This window comes from Poecilia reticulata, chromosome 22, assembly GCF_904066995.2.
Source record: "Poecilia reticulata chromosome 22, P_reticulata-male-v2, whole genome shotgun sequence".
Lineage (NCBI taxonomy): Eukaryota > Metazoa > Chordata > Actinopteri > Cyprinodontiformes > Poeciliidae > Poecilia > Poecilia reticulata.
Genome location: NC_088851.1, coordinates 17670027 through 17692704, shown reverse-complemented (window position 1 = coordinate 17692704; position 22678 = coordinate 17670027). Strand labels below are relative to the sequence as shown.

Below are 22678 nucleotides of genomic sequence, written 5' to 3'. Positions count from 1 at the left end.
CAGCTTTTTCCATACAGGCTGCAGTAGCAACAGGTCGCTGCTATTAAAACAGCAGTGCTCTGTTGTGGCTCCAGAGCCAGTCCGTGTGCATGTGTTGCTTCTTAAACTGATTCTGTGTGCGATCAAGTTTGTTTATGCGACGTATCCCAGTGTGTGTATAATGTGTTCATGCCTGTGTCACGGTGTGCAGTCTTGAAGCTGAAGGGATCTGATGGTTTGAACAAACCCCAGTTTTGAGTTGCACTCGGTGTCTGCGTTCCTTACGTCTGAGCAAAAAACTCTGCTTATGATGGTTTAATCTCAAATCTGCTCGCTTGTAGAAGTGAGAAGAGCATCACAGCAAAAAACGTGTTGATCACACACTCCGACAGATGTAGTTGGGCCCTAGGCTGTACTGATATGACTTGTTGTCTGTCAATAGACACATTCACTTCCTGTTGTTTGGCCTCGCCAGTAAACTGAATGAGGCCAGTGAAACGCAGCTCTTTCTCTCTCTCTCTCTCTCTCTCTCTGCTTTGATGGCCTTTCTCTGATGCAGCTGCAGAAAAATTGATTTTAGTCAATGGTCAGGAATTGCCTGGTGTTCTGTGTGACATTTGTGTACGCAAGCATGCCAATTGATCATTGTTTTCCTTCTGCCCTGCATTCAAAGCAGCCTTTATATTCTATGAAGTTGGCTCGAATGGATCAAAGTGTCAAGTGTTTTTGTAGTGGTAGCCTGCAGGGTTTTAGTGTGAGCTGTTGATGGATGACTGATAAGTGTTTTGGATTTGAGCCAGTTTATCAGATGACTCTGTATGCCTTTTAACTATACATACTGTGCCTTGCAAATGTATCCACATCCTTTGAAGATTGAGATTTTAATCAAAATATGGAAAAGCTCAAGAGTATTTAATCTTATTGAGTGAAACAAATTGGCAAGTAAGTGTGAAGCTGAAGCAAAAAAGATGACTGGCTTTGTAAATGACACTGAAAAGTGTGGTGTACATATGTATTCAATTTACATATTACTCAATTTACTAACTAGTAAATTGAGTAATGTGTAAATTAATGTCAGTAGAAATATAACTGTCTGTGAAGGCCTCAGAAGTTTGTTTTAAGAACGTTGGCAAACAGCATCATGGAGAAACTTAACAATTATCATGATCAAAACATGTCAAGCAATCTGACTCAGTAGCCATTTTTGTCTAATCTTTGTGGTGAATTATGAGTCAAAATAACTAAAAAAATGCTATGAATATGACAGGACTTTAAATGGTAGCGACTGCCGCACATCTGGACATTTACTTTTATTAAAAATATTTTTAATTGCTTAGTAAGAAATCATGATCATATACTGTAAACAAATGTATTTTTATTCTGATGCATTACAAACTCCAAAATAAGTTGAACATTAAAAAACTTATATATTTTGGTAACCAACAAACTAACTGTTCCAAATATTAGAAAAGAAAATTGTTCAAATAGAAGTGAGCTACTTTTAGTTTTTACGAATATGCTCCTAAAATCTTCCAAGATATTGAAAAGATTGATCAGAGATGATGGGAAGGATGAATGGAGCTATAAACACAGGGAGATCCTTGGGGAAAACCTGTTAAGAGGCTGCAAAGAGACTCGATACTGGGACTGAAATTAGCCTTGCAGGACGACGGCAACACCAAACACACAACCAGAGCTTCTCTGGAGTCGTCTAGATCAGACCAAACCTAAATCAAACTGGAAATCTTTCACGAGACTGGAAAATAGATGTTCACCGATGCTCTTCATTTCTTCTGTCTGAGCCTGAGCTGTTTTACAAAAAAGCGTGCAGACATTTCAGTTTCTAGATGCGGCAAGTTTGTCAAGCTTAGAGACAACAAATGGCTTTTATCAATTACACAGGTTTACACAAAATCTGTGTAATAGATATCTATTACACTAAATCTCAATGAAGTAGATTTAAGTTGACGATATTTGAAAAAGTTCCAGGCTTTATGAATGCTTTTGCAAAGCACCATGAACTGTCATATTTCTGCATTTTGTAATAAACAAAGTGTCTGCACTCAAGAAGACATTTTGCAAATGTGATGTTTTTGGGGGGGGGTTGCATTTTGCACATCTAATCAAGAACAGAAGTTATTCTCTAAACTTGTCATAAATTGTTCTTCATTGATTTGATTTTTGTGATTGGTAAATATTTTGAAGTTGACATTATACACAAACTTTAGCAAGTTGTATTGGTGAGTAGAAAGGCTAGTACAACAACAGCTGTTTGTTGTAGATCTTTACCTTTTCTTTGATTGCCTTAAATCTGCCAATGTTTCCATATTTCCCATGTTCACAATGTCATTAAGAGAGGACCTTCCAGACTTGATGAGCCGTGGAAATGTATAGACATAGAAAACAATTTCGTTTTAATTTGCTTCTTGCATCGCTGTGCTTCTTACTTGAATTTTTAATACTTACTCATACTAAGATCGGATAACGACTACAAACTAATCTTATTTACTTAACATCGCTCCTAATGTGTTAGACTTGACTGAAATTGTATTTGCCTCACATCTTTTCTGCAATAATTTACAAATCTTGCCTAGACATCTCCGCAAACATTAATAATGTTGTTGCAGAAATTTTGGCTATGACACACTAACCCAACTGACTGAAACTTTAGGTTATAAACACTTGATGTGTCTGAGCGGTTACCCGCGCTCCTCCACAGCTTGATGAGCAGCCAGACTTCTTAGTTTTGTTTTCAAGCGCCACCACTTTGGCACCATAGGTCTGATGTGTGTGAATAGAGGGAAATGATTCGCATAGAAATATTGACTCCACTTCAGTGAACCCAGATGTGTTTTCACCTTTAACCACGCAAAGCTGGCATATGGCTGTGCAGTACTTGCGTTTTAGATGCTCATGCACTGCAGCAGTGCTTTGCATTGTGTGCATTTAACTTGCTTATTGACAACTGAGACAGTCTCATCCATCTGGGTCTTTTTAATTCTCAGTTTCAAACCTTTGAAAGTTAAAGGATACATCCAGATTTCCGATGTAGGTCTGAAATTTGGTAAGCTAAGTCATTACTTGTTTTTTTTTTTCATCTTTTAGAGATATATATATATATATATATATATATATATATATATATATATATATAAAATTCAAGTAGTTCTTAAATTAGGTACTGGAATGTGCAGAAACTATGGTCCAAATGGATTCCTGCTGTCCACTGTACAAGTAATTAAACTTAAGACAATTAAATTTAGTTAGCAGTTTTTGTTAGTCATTGTGTTTACTAAGTTATACAGCTGACAAACTGCTTCTGTTAATTTGACTATATCGCAAATATTGCACTGCCCAAATGCACATAATACATGTTGGCAAGTCACAACCACTTGAGTTTAGCAAAGCATTTATTTACTGGCTGTTGTTGATTTTTCAAATTTTCTTTAAAGTCTTCCACCTCACTGGAAACCCCCTCAACCATGAATGTGTCTGTACTGCTTTGATCATATCGAAAGGACTTTAATCACAAGTACAAATTTTTGTTGCATGTTTTCTTTTTTGAAACGATATGAAGAAAATTGCATCCCTGGATTAATATTTGAGAAAGGTTGTTATTGCAGCAGTTGGAAAATGTGAATGTGTTGCTATCCTAAAACCTGAAGGATAAATTTTGATACAGAAGCAAAACAAGCCTGACAGCCTATTAAAGTGTGTAGCTTGTGTGAGAATGATTTGACGTCATCCCCTTTTTTTTTTTTCTACTTCTTCAGAGCAGCTCTGGTCATGCGTGGAGGGGAAAACTCCTGGTCTATCAGGAATGGTTATGCAGGTTGTGAACAGTGGAATTTTCCAATATGGCAGACTTCATGAATGCCAAAACACACGGCCTCGTGCCATCATTTGAACCTTGAAATGTTGCAGGTTCCTCTTATTAAAACGACACCACTGTTGCTGCAGCATGTCCTCCTTTGGCTGGGCCATAAAGCACGAGGATCCTCTCTGTTACACTGCTTCCAATCTGCTTTGTTGACCTGAGGGTTAAAATTTAGACAGATGGAAAAAGATCTTTCACCTCAACTTGGGGCTAATTTTTACTTTTCCTCGAATAATAGGTTACCACCATTGAGAAGGCGGCCTTAAACCCCAGCACCCCATCTGCAGGCTCCTGCATTGGGCTGAGTGAAGGAAACAAAGTTGTGTCTCTCCTGGTGGGAAACCTGGATCCTCCATCTTGTCCACCAACATGACCAATGTGGTGATCGTCAAGGAGGGATGGCTGCATAAAAGAGGTAAAAACACTGATCATGTGTTTTGGCTGCACATATCTTTCAATATAAATATGCTGCTTGAAGGCAGTACTTGATAGGATTTTAAGGGCTGGGCAATTTGGCAAATGATTATATCACAATTTTTCTTTTCTACTTAAATCACAGTTTTTAATTCATTGTAATTTCCTTGGGTCCAAGTACATTTTTGAAGAGTTTTATGAGTTTGGACAATTTTACCAGCTTGTGTCATATAGAATTATTATTTTTATTACATTGTTATACTAAAAACTTACATTCTGTACATTTAGTCTCAAACTGATTTGCCAAAGTCAAAGGGATACATATCTTAATTTAAAAGGTAAACAATTATCACATATCTGCAGGGTACAGGGTGATCTTCCTACATTGCAGTGATTTAAAGTTCACAAAATTTTAAGTAGCATTTTTGTTTTATTTGCTCACTCTCACCAACACATACAGAATGTCTTGTGCATTACGTTATATCTATCTGGAACAAATAACTTTCTGCAGTCCAACACATTGTCCACCCAACAATCAGACTATTCAGATTTTTACAAGCAAAGAGGATACTGAAAAGCTGTTACATCAGTTTCAAAATATGCTATTTAAACGTTAGCATGCTTTATTTAATGCTTAGGGTCCAGATTGTGAAATTTTGCTATCTCAACACTATTAAACACTTTTCTCTGACCCCAAAGTCTCCAGTCTTCTTGCCATGCACCATAATTATCTAGTTTGAAGTACTAGTGGGGGAAGGTGATTCAACAGTGTTGTTCTTTGGAAATATTTGCATGTATTGTAGGGGTGAATTGTTTTTAGCAAGCAAAACGTTGTTGAATTTCCCATTGGAAGAAGATTCTACTTGATCAGTAAAGATCTGTTTAAGAAAAAGGTTTTCTAAAACAGTGCAATTTATTGTTTAATACAAACAACTTGTGTTAAACAATTGTGCTAGCAGTCCAAATATTGGATACAGTCATTCTAAGGGCCACAAATGGCCTCTGGGCCGCACTCTGGACACACCATACAAAGATGGTGTCAAGCCTAAACTTTACCTGGCCTTGCTTCTACCTTTTACCTTCTACAGCTGGAGGAGACAAATAATACTCCATATATTGGGGACAAAAATTTCTTTATGCTTTTTTTTAATTTATTTTTTTAAGAAATGCTAACAATTAGCACTGTCTTAGATGGTGAGTTTTTTATAAAAGAACGTTTGACCACTGTCGCCAAATATGGCTTTAATGGTAATATGGTAATTTTATTTGAAAATGTCAGTACATTAAAACTAGTAACTGTTTCATCCCTGCAACCATAAAGCTAGTTTATGAAGCCAAAGGAGAAAGAGGAACCCGAGCAAGAACATAGAACTATGTTACAAAGAATGTACATAGAAAAAAGCTTCTCAAAACGCTGCTAAATGATCAAATTAAGCATTTTTCACAAATGCATGAAGTTGAAAGGTCTAAAAGATGCACTGGGGGGACTTTGGTCTACTCTGCACCACTTTCCTCATATCTGCTGTAGATTTTGCTCTCTCACCCTTTGCAGCAAAATGAACCATATGTCATGCAGAAGTTTCCTCTTAAATGGCTTCCTATATATACATTCTTCCTCTCTTATTTTAAAGACCTTCTACTGAAAATAGTTTTCTTAATTTGTTAAATGCATCCCCAAAAACGAGTGTCATTGTGACCTGGAAGTGCTTACCATGATATTTATTGAACAGAGTAAGATTTCTCAATTTGTGGTTGGTTACTCTTTAGCAACACTGAAGCCAAAAAGTCCTCATATTACAGTAACCAGTGGAGATATCTTTGCATCTGTATTTAATTTTAACACTGTGACTTACTATTTACATTTGACGATGGTGATCGTCTTGCTTTCAAACAACCCCCAACTGTTCAAACATGCAGGTTAACCAAGCTACCACAGAACTCAAACTATGTAAAGAACCTAAAATATGTTCATTGCGCAAAAATATTTTCAAACTCCCTGTTGATGCATGTTTGCGTTCAGCTTTAAATTTAGACTTTAAGCATTCGTTGGAATTGATCCATTTTCACACAAGCAGTTGAGAATATAACACTGCCTTTTTTCCCCCCCTAAATGAGCAAGCAGTTCAATAAAAAAAAAAAAAAAATTGCGCTGTTAATCTGAAAATTTTGGTTGCAGAGTCCCCTGAGGGGCTCTTTTGAGTTCCCCCCCACCAACAGTGTTGTGTGGTGTTTGGCATGGTTCTGTGTCAGGCGTGATTCCCGTTGTTTGGACGAAAAGGCATTCCTCACATACCTGCCGGCTTTGAGCAGCTTTATGTGTGCATACTAACTTTGCCTTTCGACTGCGGCTTCCTCACAGAGCTTGCTCCATCACCACCCGGGGCAAAGTAAGGATAAGAAACTTTTCCAAAACCACTCAAACCTCCTGGGCTCCAAGCCAGAGAAGAAGTTTTACTGGAAAAGGGGAAACTGTAACTTAATGGATAAGGTAATAGGAGCAGGTCGCTTACAAAGAACAGTTTGCTGCTGGGATGTTGCTATAACTTCAAGACTGAGTTCAGCCTCAGGATGACGCAGCTTTTGCCCTCCTCCAATGTAAAGATTGGGTTGTCTTATTTCGTTACTGGGAATGTTGATTTACTAATTTGGTTACTTGTAAAATTATTACTCAATAATTTATTAGTTTTTTTAATTGCATTGACAGCAGCTAAGCAATTAAGAACTAGCTGACACAAAAACCTTCCTTAAAGTAGCAACTGCAGTGTTTTGGTAAATATCTTAATACAAAACGACACACATTTTTGCAGTACATCAGAAGTGTCTCTTCTGGTGCATAACGGGTAAATATTTTAATATTTAGTATTATTATTTTGGCCAATGGTTTGTGACCAAAATAATATGGGCTGCTGGGGTCATGAAAGCCTCATTTTCATCATTGGTATTTTTCTCTTAAGTTTGTTTGCTACAGGAGAGAATTTATGTGATGCAATGACTTAAATTTAAATTGTGCACTATTTTGTGCTTTTGCTTGTAGTCACTTGGGGATTGATTCAGATTTTAAAAATTCCTGGTGTTGCATTGTTTTGTTACAAAATGTATTAAAGAAGAGTTAAATTGATTCTTTTTTTTTTTTTTTTTCTCAAACGCAGTCTGGAAGACGGAAGTGCGTCATTATTTTCTAGGTCTGGAAAAGTACAGAAAAATAAATGTGGCGAATTACTTGTATTTAGCGACTTCATTCCTGATCCCTTTGTCCAAAAGTTGTTCTTCCTCCCTTTTTTTTTTCTTCTCTTCCTTTCTTCCTTCTCTCCTGCCTTTTCTCTCTGTATTTCCTTGTACGCTTTTCTAGCAAGAGGGAGAAATATCTACCTTAAATTCATGGGGAACATTTGATTTCATATTTTAAAATGAATATTGAAATGAGAATTCTGAAAAGTTGAGTCCGAGTTGTTTAAACAGTAAAAAAATGCAGAAACCTTATTTTTGTCTAAGGATTTAAGCTGAACAGACGGTGAATTAAACCTTAAATAGTGTCATTTTACAGAGGTCTTTAGCTGTGGGTAGTCAGGTTACTACTTTGCTCCTCTCCCTGTCTTGACTGAGTCACGAAATTGGCAAATGTCCATTTTTCCACACCTTTGCTGGTGCTGATAAGAACGGAACATTCTTATTGAAAGCCGGTGTAAAATGTAACTTGAAGATTAGTCAAATAATGACTGGGATGAGAAAGGCGAGTTTGTATGACAAGTATGCACACACATTAATACACAACTCCTGCAGTGACACCCGTTTACTTATGGCACACGCTAAACAAACAACCCGTCAGAAATGGTGAGTTGGCATGCTGTCGCAGCCCAGCAGCTGTGGCCTGTGAAATGTCACCCCGAGCCTCCGTGTTTTGATTGGAGGACGTCCGGCCGCTTCCCTGACAGGAAAGCTTTTAGTGTCGCATCACTGTCATACACTCGTTGCCCCAGAGCCACTGCACAGAAGGTGAACCTGCAGCAGCCCCGCTTTGCTGTCCGTCACCTCAGCCAGGCGTCCCGCACCTTCGTCTGAGCTTTTATTGTGTGGCAGTGCCACCCAAGTGACTCAAATCTCTGCGTGGGCATGATAATGAACGGCTCATACAACCGCACCATGCTCATTACTCCCATGTGTGCACTGAAAACATCAATTTAACATCGCAGAAAAGATAAACCTTCATATTTCCATCATTGTTTTGTCTGTGTTCCATAAAACCCAGTCATGCAGTTTTTCTACTTGTGTAACTTTACTAAAACCAAACTCATCCTGAGTTTCCTCCTCATCCTGCCCCAGTAAAAGTTACTGTCTCTGTGTGGTGATTGGATTTCACAGTGGGTCAGTCCCAGGCACAAAGCACAGCCGCTCTAGCATGTTAACTAAACAAAGCCATGCCATTCACTCTTACTCTGATTCCTTTCTGATTAGTCATCTTGAACATGCACGTGCAAACTGTTTCAAGACTCCCAAAAGAAACTGGAGCAAGTATTTTGCTTCATACTTTGCAGAGCTATGGTGTCTGTGCAACTCCACATTCTCAGCCTTGAAAAGTTGTGAACATTTGTTTGGCTGCCTTTAGTGATCTTATTCTGAAGGACACACCTTCATACTTTCTTTTTTAGGCTTTGTGACAAAGAAATGTGCTCAATTTGGTGAAGCCATTTGATGTGCTGGTGTGGCATGGTCACTTTTACAATGCAGCTGTGAAACTGGCAGAAGTGGTGACTTGAGTCTGCAACTTGGATTGAAGTTGCCCTTAAGCTGCAAAACAAAGAGACTAGACTTGTGCTGTAAATACTCCTTGAGCCTCAGGAGCAATCTTTATCTAATGTAATCTGGGTTAAGTGTGCCACTAGGGGTAGATGAGTGAATGATTCATGTTGTCATCTCTGTGATGGCATTCAAAAATTACTGGCTGACATGGTAATAGTATGCTCAGTCTGTCTTTTTTTTTTTTTTTTGGTAATGTTTCTTGACAGTAGGAGCCAGAAAAAGGGGTTAATAGCAACTTAAGTTTTTAGTCTTGAATGCTACCATCTAGTAAATTGATGGATTACTTAACCAAGTAATCCATAGACTGCAGCTCTGACAGACTCACACAGACCATCTCTGTTTTGCTCCTAATGTTTATTGTAGGGCTGTTGTAAACGATTATTTTAGTAATCGAGTAATCTATAGATTTTTCTTACGATTAATCGAGTAATCGGATAAAAACAATTATGAAATAAAATATTGGTAAATCTTCCATAACACCAGTGTTACTATCGGATATCAACATCAGTCTATTTTTTCCACATTTGAGCTTCCCTACCAGTTACTTTTTTGTAGCAATACGGGATATTTACGGCTCCTCCGTTCAGAAACTCATCTACCAGCCATGTTCCGCCTCCCGTTTGTTCAGACCGGGATGATATAAGTTTATTGTGCGGTTCGTCCGTAAAGCTGCTCTTGCACTGTAAGCATCAACCCTCAGCCGCCCGCCGTGTTCAGTCTCTCCGCTCACCTGTATAAATCCTCCTCAGCTTCTTCCCGCCGTTCAACCAGCAGCTCCGAAGCAGAAAGGCTGCTGAACTCCCGGCATCGCGCCGGTCATTTTAAGGATGTTTATTGGTCCCACAAAAACGATGAAAACCCGGAATTATCACCAATCAGTAAAATCCCCGCGGGCCGAACTCGAAGATTGGACGTTATGCCGCTAACACGTAGCTTCCGTCAACAACTCAGAGGCGGAAGTCAGAGCTCCGCTCAACGCAAATAATGTTCCGGCTGAAACACGGTGCGCTAAATGATAAAACATAAATTAACGAAGCTTCGAGGCAGGTCAATTTTCCTCGAGGAATTTTAATAATCGAGGTACTCGAATCACTCGAGGAATCGTTTCAGCCCTAGTTTATTGTAACATTTAAATTACTGCACAGATTTCTCTCATACTGAACTGTTCTAGAAGACTTTGGCTAATTTCCCAACAAACTAAACTTCATTTACATCAGACATCTTATTTTCACACTGGTAAACTAGTGTAATCACAAAGACACTTAAGATTATTTAATATAAAGGCAATTCATGTTGGGGTTTATTAACAAACTCTAGTCTTTCTTATTCATACAATAAATTGCAATTTGCCCTTTATTTGTTGTAACATCCAGGTAGGACTGACTTATGATGCAATCACTGACTTATAAAATTTTTGATTTATTTAGTTTCTGATAAGCTGATCACTAAACAAAATCAATGCAGAACATAATGTGCAGATTTCAAACGGTAGTCTCTTTTCAGCCAGGTTAAAAATTTTCATAGCCACCGCCCTCCCCCCGGTTCCTAAAACAGTATTGAGACTCTAAAATCAAATTCATTTTAAATGTCTGTTCAGAAAAAAAAGTGACCATGTAAAATTAAATCATCATATCTACTGTTACGAGACTTGAAAACATAACTTCTAAATGCAGATTTGGTAAAAGCTTTCTTAATAATTTTGCACATGCTGAAACAAGAGACCAAAAGCTTCACAACCTTGTTTACTATACTATATTATAATCAAAGGGATTAATGGTAGTTGATTACATCATAAGACAGAAACCTGTAAAAGATTTTAAGTGGTAACAAATTGTTACTTTTCTTTTTACATGATGGAATATTTTTATATTATGATACTTTTAATTTACAATATATTTTTATAGGCATTAAAAGCTTATGATTTTATATTGGGGCAAATAATTTGATTTCATACTAGAGCTGCATATTCCATGTGAGGTTGTAAATTTTGGATACAGAATTGACTGAGAGTTGGGGGCTGTGGGGGAAAAATACTTGTGAATGTCTCATAGGGTACAGTCTGTGTGAAGCATGTTTATTTAGAGAACACCGCAAACAGGACATCACCCAGCAAACTTGCGTATGGACCTCATTGCAAGTACAGGCTTGCACAAACACTGTAACTTTGTAGTTGGTATCGCAACCAATTGTTATGTGTCCGCTTTTATGTGCTTTACAGTGTGCACCCGATACACACTTTGAATGTGTCTGCGGACCCATGCTGCAGATCCTGAGCAGCATGGACTTTTTTTTTTTCCCCTTTGGAAGAAAAAAAAGTACAACATCCTTCCAAAGTTTCCTTCAAAGCCCAGAGCATCATCAGACATCAAAGCAGCAGATTGTGGGTTCCTTAGTTCCCAGCAAAGCACTGTGGCCAAAAGCTCAGTGAAGCTCGACAGAACAGCGCTTGCTTGTCCTTGCCTCTTCCCTGGCCCTTGTTTGTTTGACTCATTTGCTCCTTGACAAGTATAAAGAGCCGGCCCCCTCGTTAGGCTAACGAAGGCCACAACAACTGTTGGATTTGGGTAACACGCTCAGCTGGCTCAGACTCGTGAGGGGAGGGAGGTGCAGAGAACACACCAGTAGAGGTGGTGTGGAAAAGATAAAGGGGTGAAAAAGAGAGGCAGAAGTTAAGCAGCGTCCTTGTGATGTTCCCAGAACATTGCTCAGTGACCCAGTCGGCATGAGAAGAGCTGATGGAGGATGTGTGCGACGTGCCACACAGACCCTCTCATGGTCTGGTTTGGAGCTCATCAGCTAATTGGTCCCTTTTGCTGGTCATGAGGTTGAAGGACACCCATGATGTGCTCCTCCAAGCAAAACCTTGTTGGTGGTCCAGGAGAGTGCATGGGATGCAGAGGGAGGATAATGTAGGGAGGCGGTACTCTAAAACATCAGACACAATACATGGAACAATGTTTTTTTTTTTTTTTTTTTCTTGTCATCTTCTGCATATTTCTATCTGCTGCATGTGGTGAACAGACCTGCAAGAATCCTGCCGACAATTTTTCACAGAAGTCGTGGTTCACTTTTTTTTTTATACCTCCCGAAAGGCGAACAGAGTTTCTTCTACTATTAAATGCTCTTCAAAGGAGCATGCCCACCTGAATAACCATATCTCATGATTCTGTCATGCTGACTGTTTAAAGACTGCAGGTCTTTGACTTGCTGCCAGATTTATTGCTGGGCTCAGTCTGGCTCCTACAGATCCCCTCACTATGGTTGTCGGCAACCACACATTGCTGCACTGCACAGACACACAACCATTTGTATTGCACCACGGGAGAAAATTTCCACTGATTTAGTGAAATGGTTCCTTTATATGGTGATTTTTTTTTTCTTAAAAAAAAAAAAAGCTCTTACATTTATTCATCTATAAATTGCAATTAATAAACTCCATATAATTCCCAACGGTATTCAAAAGCCAGTTCAGTCAATTCATACTGTATTGTACATGTGCAGCAATAAAGCTCCATACAGGGTTTGTACGTAGACCGGAGGTTTTTAATGCAGAACTCCCTTTTTAAGCTTTCTTTGGAGGACTGTATTGAAGATTAGCATGGCTATCTGCTATTCTGAATCCAGAGAGAAGTTGAAAAGTCAGAAAGATTTTAAAAAAAAACTTGCTGGAATATGTTCTGCCTTCCTGTCATCTTCTGGAAGTCTTACTGACTATTGATCTCTTGCAACTTCAGTGAAACACATTGAACGACATGTCTCAATGTTTTAGAACAGTTTCTTTTTGAATAGCTTTTAATAGCATGTCTGTGCTTTCTCCAACTATATTTAACTCCTCACTGAAAATTTTGAGTCTTCTCTTTTCAGCTACATCAAGTCCTAAATGTGTTTGTCATGACAACACATTTCAACCTGGTGCTAATTTTCTTGGTTAATCACACAAAATCCCATTAAAATACACTAAGGTTTGTAGGCTGTAAAATGAAAAATGTGGAAGGCGTTGGGAGGCATAAATAAGTTTGCGAGGCTGTGATAGCAAGAGGGATGTAACTTGTTAAAAACCTTTACAAACTACATAGCAGTTCAATCCAGAGAACATGCAACATACTAGAAGATGCACAGACTGATCAGACAGAGGTTTTCCCACCAGGAACTCAGCACTCTGGCAGGCCAGGTTTCTGGCCTTCAGCGCAGACCCCCTACTCCGGGAAATGGGAAAATGGGAAGCAGTCTTCCTGCTAAATGTGGTGGAGAGAAGTAAATTACTGGGGTGCAGCTGTCGGCAGGAAAGAGTGCTGGCATGGTGGTGGAACCAGGAGACTGCGGGAGGCGTCACCTCCACCAATTTGCCTCCTCTCATGACAGTCCTGCTGTGTGCTTACTTTTCTGTGTAGAACCCGCCTGCTGGCTCCAACTGTGGTTCTCAGTAGTGCTCCATCTTTTTTTTTCTCTCTCTCTTTTCTAATCACCATCTCCCTTCCCCCGTTGTTTCCCTACTGTCTCCATCACCATCTGATCTCATGTTCTTTACCGTTCTTGGTCCTTAATATTTCCTGGTACCCAAATCCCTTGCCCACCCCACTGAGCACATCCCCCTACTCTCCTTCATTTTTAGCTCACCACCACCGACAGATCAGACCAATAGTGGAAGTTAGTAAAAAGCAGCTAAATGTTCCCAGTCTTTGACATCAGTCACTGGCACTGCTCTCCAGTTTAGCATGGTATTTTTAAAGGCATTGTTTCAAAACAAGAGGGCAGAAATGTAAAATCCCTTGTATACAGGGTTGATATTAACTGTGAAATACAATGTTGTTTGCAATTGCTGCTTGTTCTGGAAAATAAACTACCTTTTAATTTTTGGTAACTGTTTACTACTGGTAAAATTACCTATGAATTATTTGAAAAATGTATTGGTTTAAGACCTGGGACTTTGACTTGGGCCTTGCGTGTCTTTGCTTTAGGCTCATCGTGAAATTTGTATGCTTTTACTTAGGACCTAACTCGAGAATAGAGCGTTAAAACTCTATAAGGTGTTTTGGCCTTAAATGTATGGGCATGTCACAATGTAAAAACTGTATTACAGTGACTTCAAAGCCAGAGGAAGTGAGTAACTTTCATACATATTTATTAAAGCAAGACAAAACATCTTCCAAAGGACCAGCAACACTGCTTCATTTCTCAAATAGCTTCTAACGGTCAACGGAGATTGTGATTATTAGTGCCGCAGATAAAAGGGAAGAAAACTTTAATATTTCTTGAGGTGAAGGATTTACACTCCTTTTGGCTACAGCTAGCTCTGACAAGATCTGAGTTTAAGTCCATTGTGGTTAAAGTTAGAAAAGACTGAAATATAATTTTGAAAAAGTCAACCATTTCAAAATGCTTAGGGCTGTACCTTTGCAAAACTCCGTCTAGATATTCATGCTTGATGAAAAGCTACTATGTCCCTACCAGAGCTAATTTTTCTTGTCTAAGTTTCTACCCTGGTGTTTGGCTTTTCCATTGATGTTTTCTTATCTTTTTAAGTATTGGGTCTTACATCAGTCCTTGAGACTTTATTGCCACTAATTTGCTCTAAGTAATCTGTGTTTATTTGTTTGCTGTGCAGTAACCCAGTTAACTAATCCATGGGTTGCTTGTTTACCCAGGGAGAAGGGGCAAATCTCAGCCCCTGTGTGGCAGGGGGGAACTTCCCACAGTGTCTCTATGGTAATCAGCAGGTGTCACTCACCATGGAGAAGAAGTGAGTGCTTTCTTATGAGCGTGAGAAAGAGGGGCAGCCTCCATCGCATCCCCAACCCCCATGCTTTTTTTTTATTTTTTTTATCTTGGGGTAGCAGCAGCCCTAGCGACAGTGAGAGGGTTAGATTTCAAAATAGGATGGTCCTTCAGCTCAACATGATGATGCTTCCAAAGTCCAGGCTTCGGAGTCCCACTTCTTGCCACTGCTTCAATAAAAGAAAATTAATGTCAGGAAAAACACAACATCAAAGTGTCCAAACCCCTGGACAGGTTACAAAGACCTATTGGTTTTGGTTTCACAGTGAACAGTGCAAATGGGTAGAGAGATCTTTAGACAGCATAAAGTTTAGCAGCATGCCTTCCGATTCAACCAATTCATGGTGGAAGTCAAGATTGTGGTTGCTCGGGCTCATTGGTGACCCCTACATCAGGGAGCCCTCTCTCCTCTGGAGCCCACAGCTCATTAAGATGCAGGGCACAGGGTGGCGGGCCGCAGCTGCAGCCTACAGGCAGAACCCGGCAGAAAAGGGCCGAAGGGATGGCGGGGGCGGCTGAGGAAAAACCAACAAAAGGCAAAGCCCACCCTCCCCCTCCTCCCTCGCTTTGGAGTTCTAATTCCCTAATCCTCAACCTCCGCCTCACCCCCTCCCTCTCATCCGATTCCCACCACTCAAACACACATGCACAGTTCATGGAGTTACCACTGGCTCTCTTCCTCTCATCCCCAAGCTATGAATGGCCAGACGGGGGACAAAACCCAACAGCAGCCTACTCAGGAAGTCCAACCACTGGGTTTGGGCAGTGAGAGGCACATTTTGTCTGAGCCTCTCTCCCCCCGCTCGCTGTGAGAGATCACTTACCCTCTCATAACACAAATGTGGGTATGGTTTATCCAATAATCTTTAATGATTCTTTGCAACTTCACAAAGAGGTTTGTATGCATCAGACCTGTTGGTTTGTACACATTTTTGCTGCTTGATGAATGCTATATGATGGGTTTTTATTAAACGCTAACAAGCCAAGGCAGCTGGGACATCAGCATTCCTGTTGTCACATGGAGATGGTAGAGCAGGACGTTCTTTAGAAAGAGACATTGACCTCTTTCACTCCCTTGTTGTTTTTTTTCTTTTCTGTGTGAAGATTTCCACATTTCTCCCTTTATTTACCAGTTATTGTATAAGCATTTTCTCTCTAGCTTTTATGTTATAAGCCTCTTTAATAGAGCTAACTTGCAAAAAGCTTGGGCACCTAAAAGTGCTGTAGGTTTTGCTTTCTTGCAAGCCTGTGATGTTTGGGTAAGCATGTCCCAATTACAGGTATGAAGACACTGAGGTTTTAAAAAGATTGGGTCTCAAAACCACAACAATTCTTCAGCATACCATTCCCACAGTTTGAAGTCAGTTTAACAGGTTGCCAGAGAAAATGGTGGAGTAACCAGAAATTTCTCTGGCTGTATGGAGCATGGGGTAATGGAAGGCTAACATCCATACTGCATACATAGGTGGCACGGCTTACTCCTGTGCAATTACCTTGCCAGCTGTAACCATTTCTAAACACACCTTCTTTCTTTTATGTATGGGTGGTAGCTGTCTTATGCTGCTTGATTGGCAGGGCACAACAAGTCACGCAGTTAAAGGGGTTTAAACCATAGGAATTGGATAATCAGAAATTTTAGTATGCAAGGACTGTTTGTCAAGTAGCCAACTGAGCTGATAGTCCAACTAATTAGCTAGCTAGTAATAGCAGCTTGTTCTGTACTGTATTAGAAAAAAGACTGGATCAAATTTCTTTATTCATTTATTTGAGACTTTAAAATGGTGTCAGCCCACAATTTGCTTGTTTAAAAAAAAGCAATGCTTTAATGCATCTAGAAAGGGTTTAGTACTTTGATTAAAGGAATTTCTGGCCATTGTGAGGGCAGACATGGATGTTGAATGAGAAGGTCTGACTTGCACTCAATTCTGGAGTTTGAGGCCAGAACCAGTTAAGTTTCTCCAGACTATGCTGTCATTTATATCCTTATGAATCTTGTTTTGTACTGATACAGTCAGGTTGGAACTGAACTCGCCATCCCCAAATGTTTCCCACAGCCAGAAGCATCAATTAAAAAATGCCTTGGTATGCTGAAGTATTAAGAGCGTCTTTCACTGGAACTACGAGGCCAAGCCCAACTTCTGAAAAATAGCCATACACCATAATCCGTTCTGCACCCACCTTTACACCTGACACAATGCAGTCGGAAAAGAGCATTTCTGCCAAACCACACTCATCAGTTGATGTCTTGAGAGAACATGTCTCTGCTGCTATAGAGTCAATTGGCAGGTTTTTTTTACCTCGTGGCATCCAAAACTTTGCATTGCATTTGGTATTGTAATGCTTTGTCTGCAACTGATTGGCTATGGAAACCCATTCAAAGAAGCTCTCCACACACTGGTCTGGGGATAACCTGAAGGCCATATGAGGTTTATAAGTCTCTACCCACTAACTGTGCAGAAAGTGACTTTGTATCGTGTATCTCAACATCTGTGATTTTAATTGGCCTACTTTGTGGTTGAGTTTCTGACACTCCCAGTGGCTTTCATTTTTTTTAAACAGTTAAAGGTGTTTGTGCGGTAAGTCACAACTGAACTTACTGCACAGGTAGCATTCATGGTACCGCCCTTGAATTCAGTGAGCTCCTGAGGGCAAGCCATTCTTTCAGAAATGCTTGTAGAAGGAGACTGCATGTCAATCTGACTGGTTTTATATAGTCATAGACATGGAATTGATTGGAACATCTGAATTACATGATTTGGAGGGGTAACCTAATACTTAAGGAAATATAGTGTTCTATGGATTATTATGTAATAAGCAGAACTGAAAAAGCTGAAAATTACTGGTGAATTTAGTGGGTGTCAGTCTGTGCTGCAACAATGATCAACAATGATAAAAGAGAAAATTGGATTTGGTTTTTGATAAAAATTTATTCTATCTTGTCCTAAATTTTTGATTAAATGATGTGAATCTGGGCTGTTTTGCTAAGTTTTTATAATGTGAGGAACTCCTACCAGTCCAATGTTAGCAGGGACAATTTTATAAAAGGAAAAAAAAAATCTCAGGCTAGTAAGCATTAGAAGTAAGGCTCCTGTGATTTTTATAAATGTGGACAAACAAAATAAGGATCAACCTTTTACAGCTGTGGCCAAACCTGTTTCTCCCCCCACAGTGCACCTTGTTGTGTGTATGTTTTGTGTTTAGGGGATAAAGGGCGTGGCAGTCGCATGCGAGAGCTGTCCTCGCATACAGGACCGTGCAGCAGTTGGCAAATAAAGATGAATTCTGTTGTGTTTGGCAGCGGTTCTCTGTTCATTATTTTCCACTTTGCCCAGCGCGCATCCCAGCCCTCAGCAGCTGCTTGTCATGTAAAGACACTCTATCAGGCCCTGACAGCTCCTCCCATGCACACACACGCAGTCACAATGCACATGGCTCATACACACACTCTTCCACTCGCAGGCCTACATATGTAGGGAACATATGTAGCGATCTGTCTCACTAGCACTCCATTCAGCACAGCTCTTTGCACAGAGCTTTTTCATCCCCTTCGGTTCTCCCATCGCTCATCTTGTGTCAAATCACTCTTATTATACTTCTGTCCTTCCCATAATTTAGTTGAGTTGAGCCACATGGCTACTGTCTGATTTCTGTAGAAGTGCTTTGATTCTGTGACACAGATAACAAGAAGGAAATCCCATAATAGGTGTTTGTGTCTCGATCAGACATTTGATGAAAGTTTTTCTTATCTAGGCTGTGGTCATTGCGTCTGTGGGCCATTTTCCTGTTTTGGAGAACATTTTCACATCAAGCAGGGTTTGGTTTACTGGTATAGAGTGGTGATGAACTTAGTCAGAAGTAGAATGAACTCCTGTGTTTTTATTTAGACCTTTTGTCAAGCTCTTTGTTTTGCCTTTCACTGAGTCAGCTGGGGTCTGCCCTGCTGAGCATTGATGGGATTACACTTTTTTAACTTGCATTCTCCTGTATTGATTATTGTAGTTTTATTTGAACCAGCACGGCATAAAACGGAAACAAACATAGAGTGGACTTTATTTTTATACAAATCAACCCCATAGTCAATACTTCAAGTTTTCTAATTTATTTTTCTATCAGCTTTGTACTTGGTCTACAGACAAAACATTTGGTCAGTTATGTTCTTTGGAAAGACCTGAAAACTGAAGTGCTACTTTACTAAAATTTCTCAAATGGATTTAGGTCTGAAATAGGACTTTAACATTTCAACTCGTGAATATTTGACATAAGCATTGTAGCTCTGTCTGTTTGGGTTATTGTCCTACTGGAAAGTGAACCTCCACCCAAGTCTAAAGAGCTTTGCAACATCAAATAGGTTTTCTTCCAGGACTGCACTGTATCTTCACTCATCTTCCCATCAACACAGAACCTACATCACTTCTGGTAAACTTCAGAGAGGATGTATTTTGGTTTTCCTTTTGTAATGGCTTGTTTCCCCATCAACGTTGCCATGAAAGCCAGATTATTAGCTCTTCTATACAAAGGCTCTCCCATCTGAACTGCAGATTAACATGGGACTCTTCGCTGCTTCTCTAATTAATGGACAATTTATTAGCGTAGGTCGATCACATTGTTATGGTATGTTTACAGCTCCATTTGCTTCATAAGATGTTCAAAGGTTGGAATATTTTTTAAATAGCCTCATCCTCCTCCAACCTTATTACGCTGTTTTCATTGACGTTCTTTAGCAAACCTCTAAAGTAAGACCCAAATTTCAGATAATTTGTGGAAATAAAATTTCATTATTCTGTTATTTAACAACTATGCACTTTGGTTGGTGATATTGCATATGATTTACAATAAAATACTGACAATTTTGGTTGTAATGAGTGTAAAAATCTATAAGCGGTACAAATACTTTTGCAATATGCTTTGTTAGATAAATGGTGTTTTTTTTTTGTGTTTTTTTTTTTGAGGGGTTAACTCGGGTTAATCTTGATCAGTCAGGGTGAGTAAACACCCTCAATAATGCTTGCTCTCTTGCTCATCTTGCAGGATTTTTTTTTTTTTTCATCAGTGTGAGAGTTGGTAACCGCAGTCTCTCCCCAACTTTGTTTACGTGAACTGTTAAAGATGCAAAAAGCCCAGCTGTCAGTTTCACTTTCTCGTCATGTCAACGCTTAAAAAAGGTGTGTGGAAAGTACATATGAATAAAAGTAGAAGGGGAAATGAGTGTAAATGGGAAGCTTCTAAGGGTCATCTTTGTTGTTTTTGCTCTCAGCAGACTGTGGTGTTGTGTGTGTGTGTGTGTGTGTGTGTGTGTGTGTGTGTGTGTGTGTGTGTGTGTGTGTGTGTGTGTGTGTGTGTGTGTGTGTGTGTGTGTGTGTTGCACTGCAGTGCTGTGGAGACATGGTCTCAGACAGCCGGATATAGCTACTTCCACTGTTTGTCATGTGACCAGGTTTTGCGGTCACACACGAGGAAGTTGCAGTGTCCTCCTGTCTCAAAAGTGGTATGTGCAAGGTGAAAATGTGCTGGGCAGATGTGGAGTTTCCCACATTTCTCACTAGTATGGTGGACATTTCTTGTACTGCAAGTCTCTTAGTTGCTTTTTCTCTAATCTCTGGGACCATTTAGAGCTCAAGTGTCAAGTTCCTTCATAAACTTGTTTGCTTCATGGTGTGTTTTCCCCAAGCGACCACATGAACCCGTCTCTTCTGACATCACAGTTCAGCATAGTGACAATTCTTGGAAGACTCAAGTGACTGAGAACGCAGGGCTGGCTTTGTCATCCCCCTGACGTTAATGCCATCAAGGCCACCTCAGTATCTCCAAAACGCAATACTGAGCCTTGAGCTGCTACTGCGTCACATAGTACCACCCATGCTGCTTCTCCAGTGGGTGCTATGCGTCAGCGGAGCTGGCAGAAAATGCTCTCAACCTTCCAAAGTGCGTGTTGATGTAATCTACTACACAGAGGCCTTTTTTTCTCCCTATGAGCCAGCCTATAAACAAATCTATTTGCACACAAGCACATTGGGCTGTGGTCAAACACCTGACTCTACCCGTCACAACAGCATGTGTACATAAGATTATTTCTCAGTCTGGAAGTGATTTTTGTCTTGTTCTTGCCCTAAAACTAAACCTTAGACAGCTAAACTTACTTTTTTTATTGTTGTTTTCTGTGCCCACGAGACGAGCATGTACGTAGAGTCCATGTCTCGTCAGAGGTGTCAGGTAAAGGGCTCATTATCCTGCCTCTGCATTGTGCACATACTGTCCTCAGTGGTTGTTGGCATGGTGGATATCGAGGGAATATGGGTCAGCCAAAACCTGTCGGGAGAGTAAGTCACCAGCTGGGGCCCAGCTGAGGAAAAGAAGGCTCGGTACAAAGGGTTCAGCATTGTTTCTGGCCATCAGTTTTGGCATTTCATTATTGCTGAACAGGTTCTTGATTTGAACTCCCAACTTTACTCTTAAATTGCACGTGCTCTGGGTTGTATGTTTAGAAATGATGTAGGCGAGTGATCTTAACGGACTGTGTGTTGATTCTTTGAAATATAGTATATATATTTATGAGTGACTGATCTAGATGCTGAAGAATGACATGTCTTTGCGATTCATCAACCTCACATTCAAGGTAGAGGCATTTTTAAGGAAAAAATAAGCTAATTTCCAATTACTCTGCAGATGACAAGATTAACTATCTAAGGGGTACTTTGCACTTTGAAATCTGCTGGTGATTAGCAGTTTCTTGACCTTTTAGACATTTTCTTTTTATTCCTTCTACCTGACCATGTTAACATATTTGCAGTGTATTTTTTAAAATGAAAATTGGCAAACGGTGGGCAGGAAAAGTATAATCCTTTATTTAAACATCTAGCATTTGAAATGTCTCCAGCTAAATGCTGTTCGTCACTCTCACAGTTGCTGCCAAACCCTACATGTATAGTAAGCTGTCATCTGTAGATAAAACTGAGCTTAGTTCCTAATATTTTAGCGTATGTTTGTTGTTCTTTGACCTTTTAATGGTTCAAAAGAATGTGGAACAACAAATATTACCTTAAAATTGTCAAAGGACTGGAGATAATATAAGAGGAAAACATTCAAGATCCAAAAAAAAACCCTACTACAAATGATCTTCTAAAAACTTAGAAGATCTTAAGAATACAAAAACACAATTTAACCCCATAGACCTTGGGTATGGTGTGTGAGCTTCTGACTGGCTGGTCACTGTTTCACTCTGAAAGTCACGCCATTCCAGTTATTAGTTACATCTATTGAAACTTCAGACAATGGACAGCGAAAACATACAGGACTCACACAGACAATCTGCCTAAATGTTAGACATCTTGTTTTCTAAGACTTCGCCAAACTTGAACTTGTTACCTGTATTACTTTAGTGGTTTTTTAAATTTTTTTTTTCTGTGGCGGAAGTGGGCTTTATTAATAGGAATCACAGGAAATCTGATGAAATAGAAACAGGGAAGACTTGCAGCAAAGGTCACAAAATCATGAATCAAACCAAAGATGGCTGCGTAGCGGATACAATCGCTATTAATGGGGCGCTTGCACTACCACTACACAACACCATACCCTGTAATTACTTACTATTAAAATGTTATTTTTATTGCTTCTGCAACTTTACTTTCTTGTCTTGATGATATTGTATTCATCTTGATTAGAAAATTTTAAAAATAAAGGAAAAACAAGTGTACATGATAGAAATGATTTTGGACTGTTTGGCGAGTTTTATACCACAGTCCACCAGCTTCTGTTTGCTTTGTACTGACTGATCTGTTTCCAGTTGTATCAATCAGAAGTTTTTGAGTGAGGGAAACAGAAGCTCATATTGACAGATCT

The 22678-nt window shown here is 39.6% G+C and overlaps 1 protein-coding gene across 2 annotated transcripts in view; it reads left to right on the top strand.

The window, feature by feature from the left end:
- Positions 1-22678, top strand: part of akt1 (AKT serine/threonine kinase 1) — a 44673-nt gene that overhangs the window by 3953 nt on the left and 18042 nt on the right. For both annotated transcript variants that reach the window (XM_008399446.3, XM_008399445.3), the window contains one exon: positions 4095-4271. In XM_008399446.3, the coding sequence (XP_008397668.1) occupies positions 4226-4271 (46 nt within the window). In that variant the 5' untranslated portion in view covers positions 4095-4225. The remainder of the gene's footprint in view (positions 1-4094; positions 4272-22678) is intronic.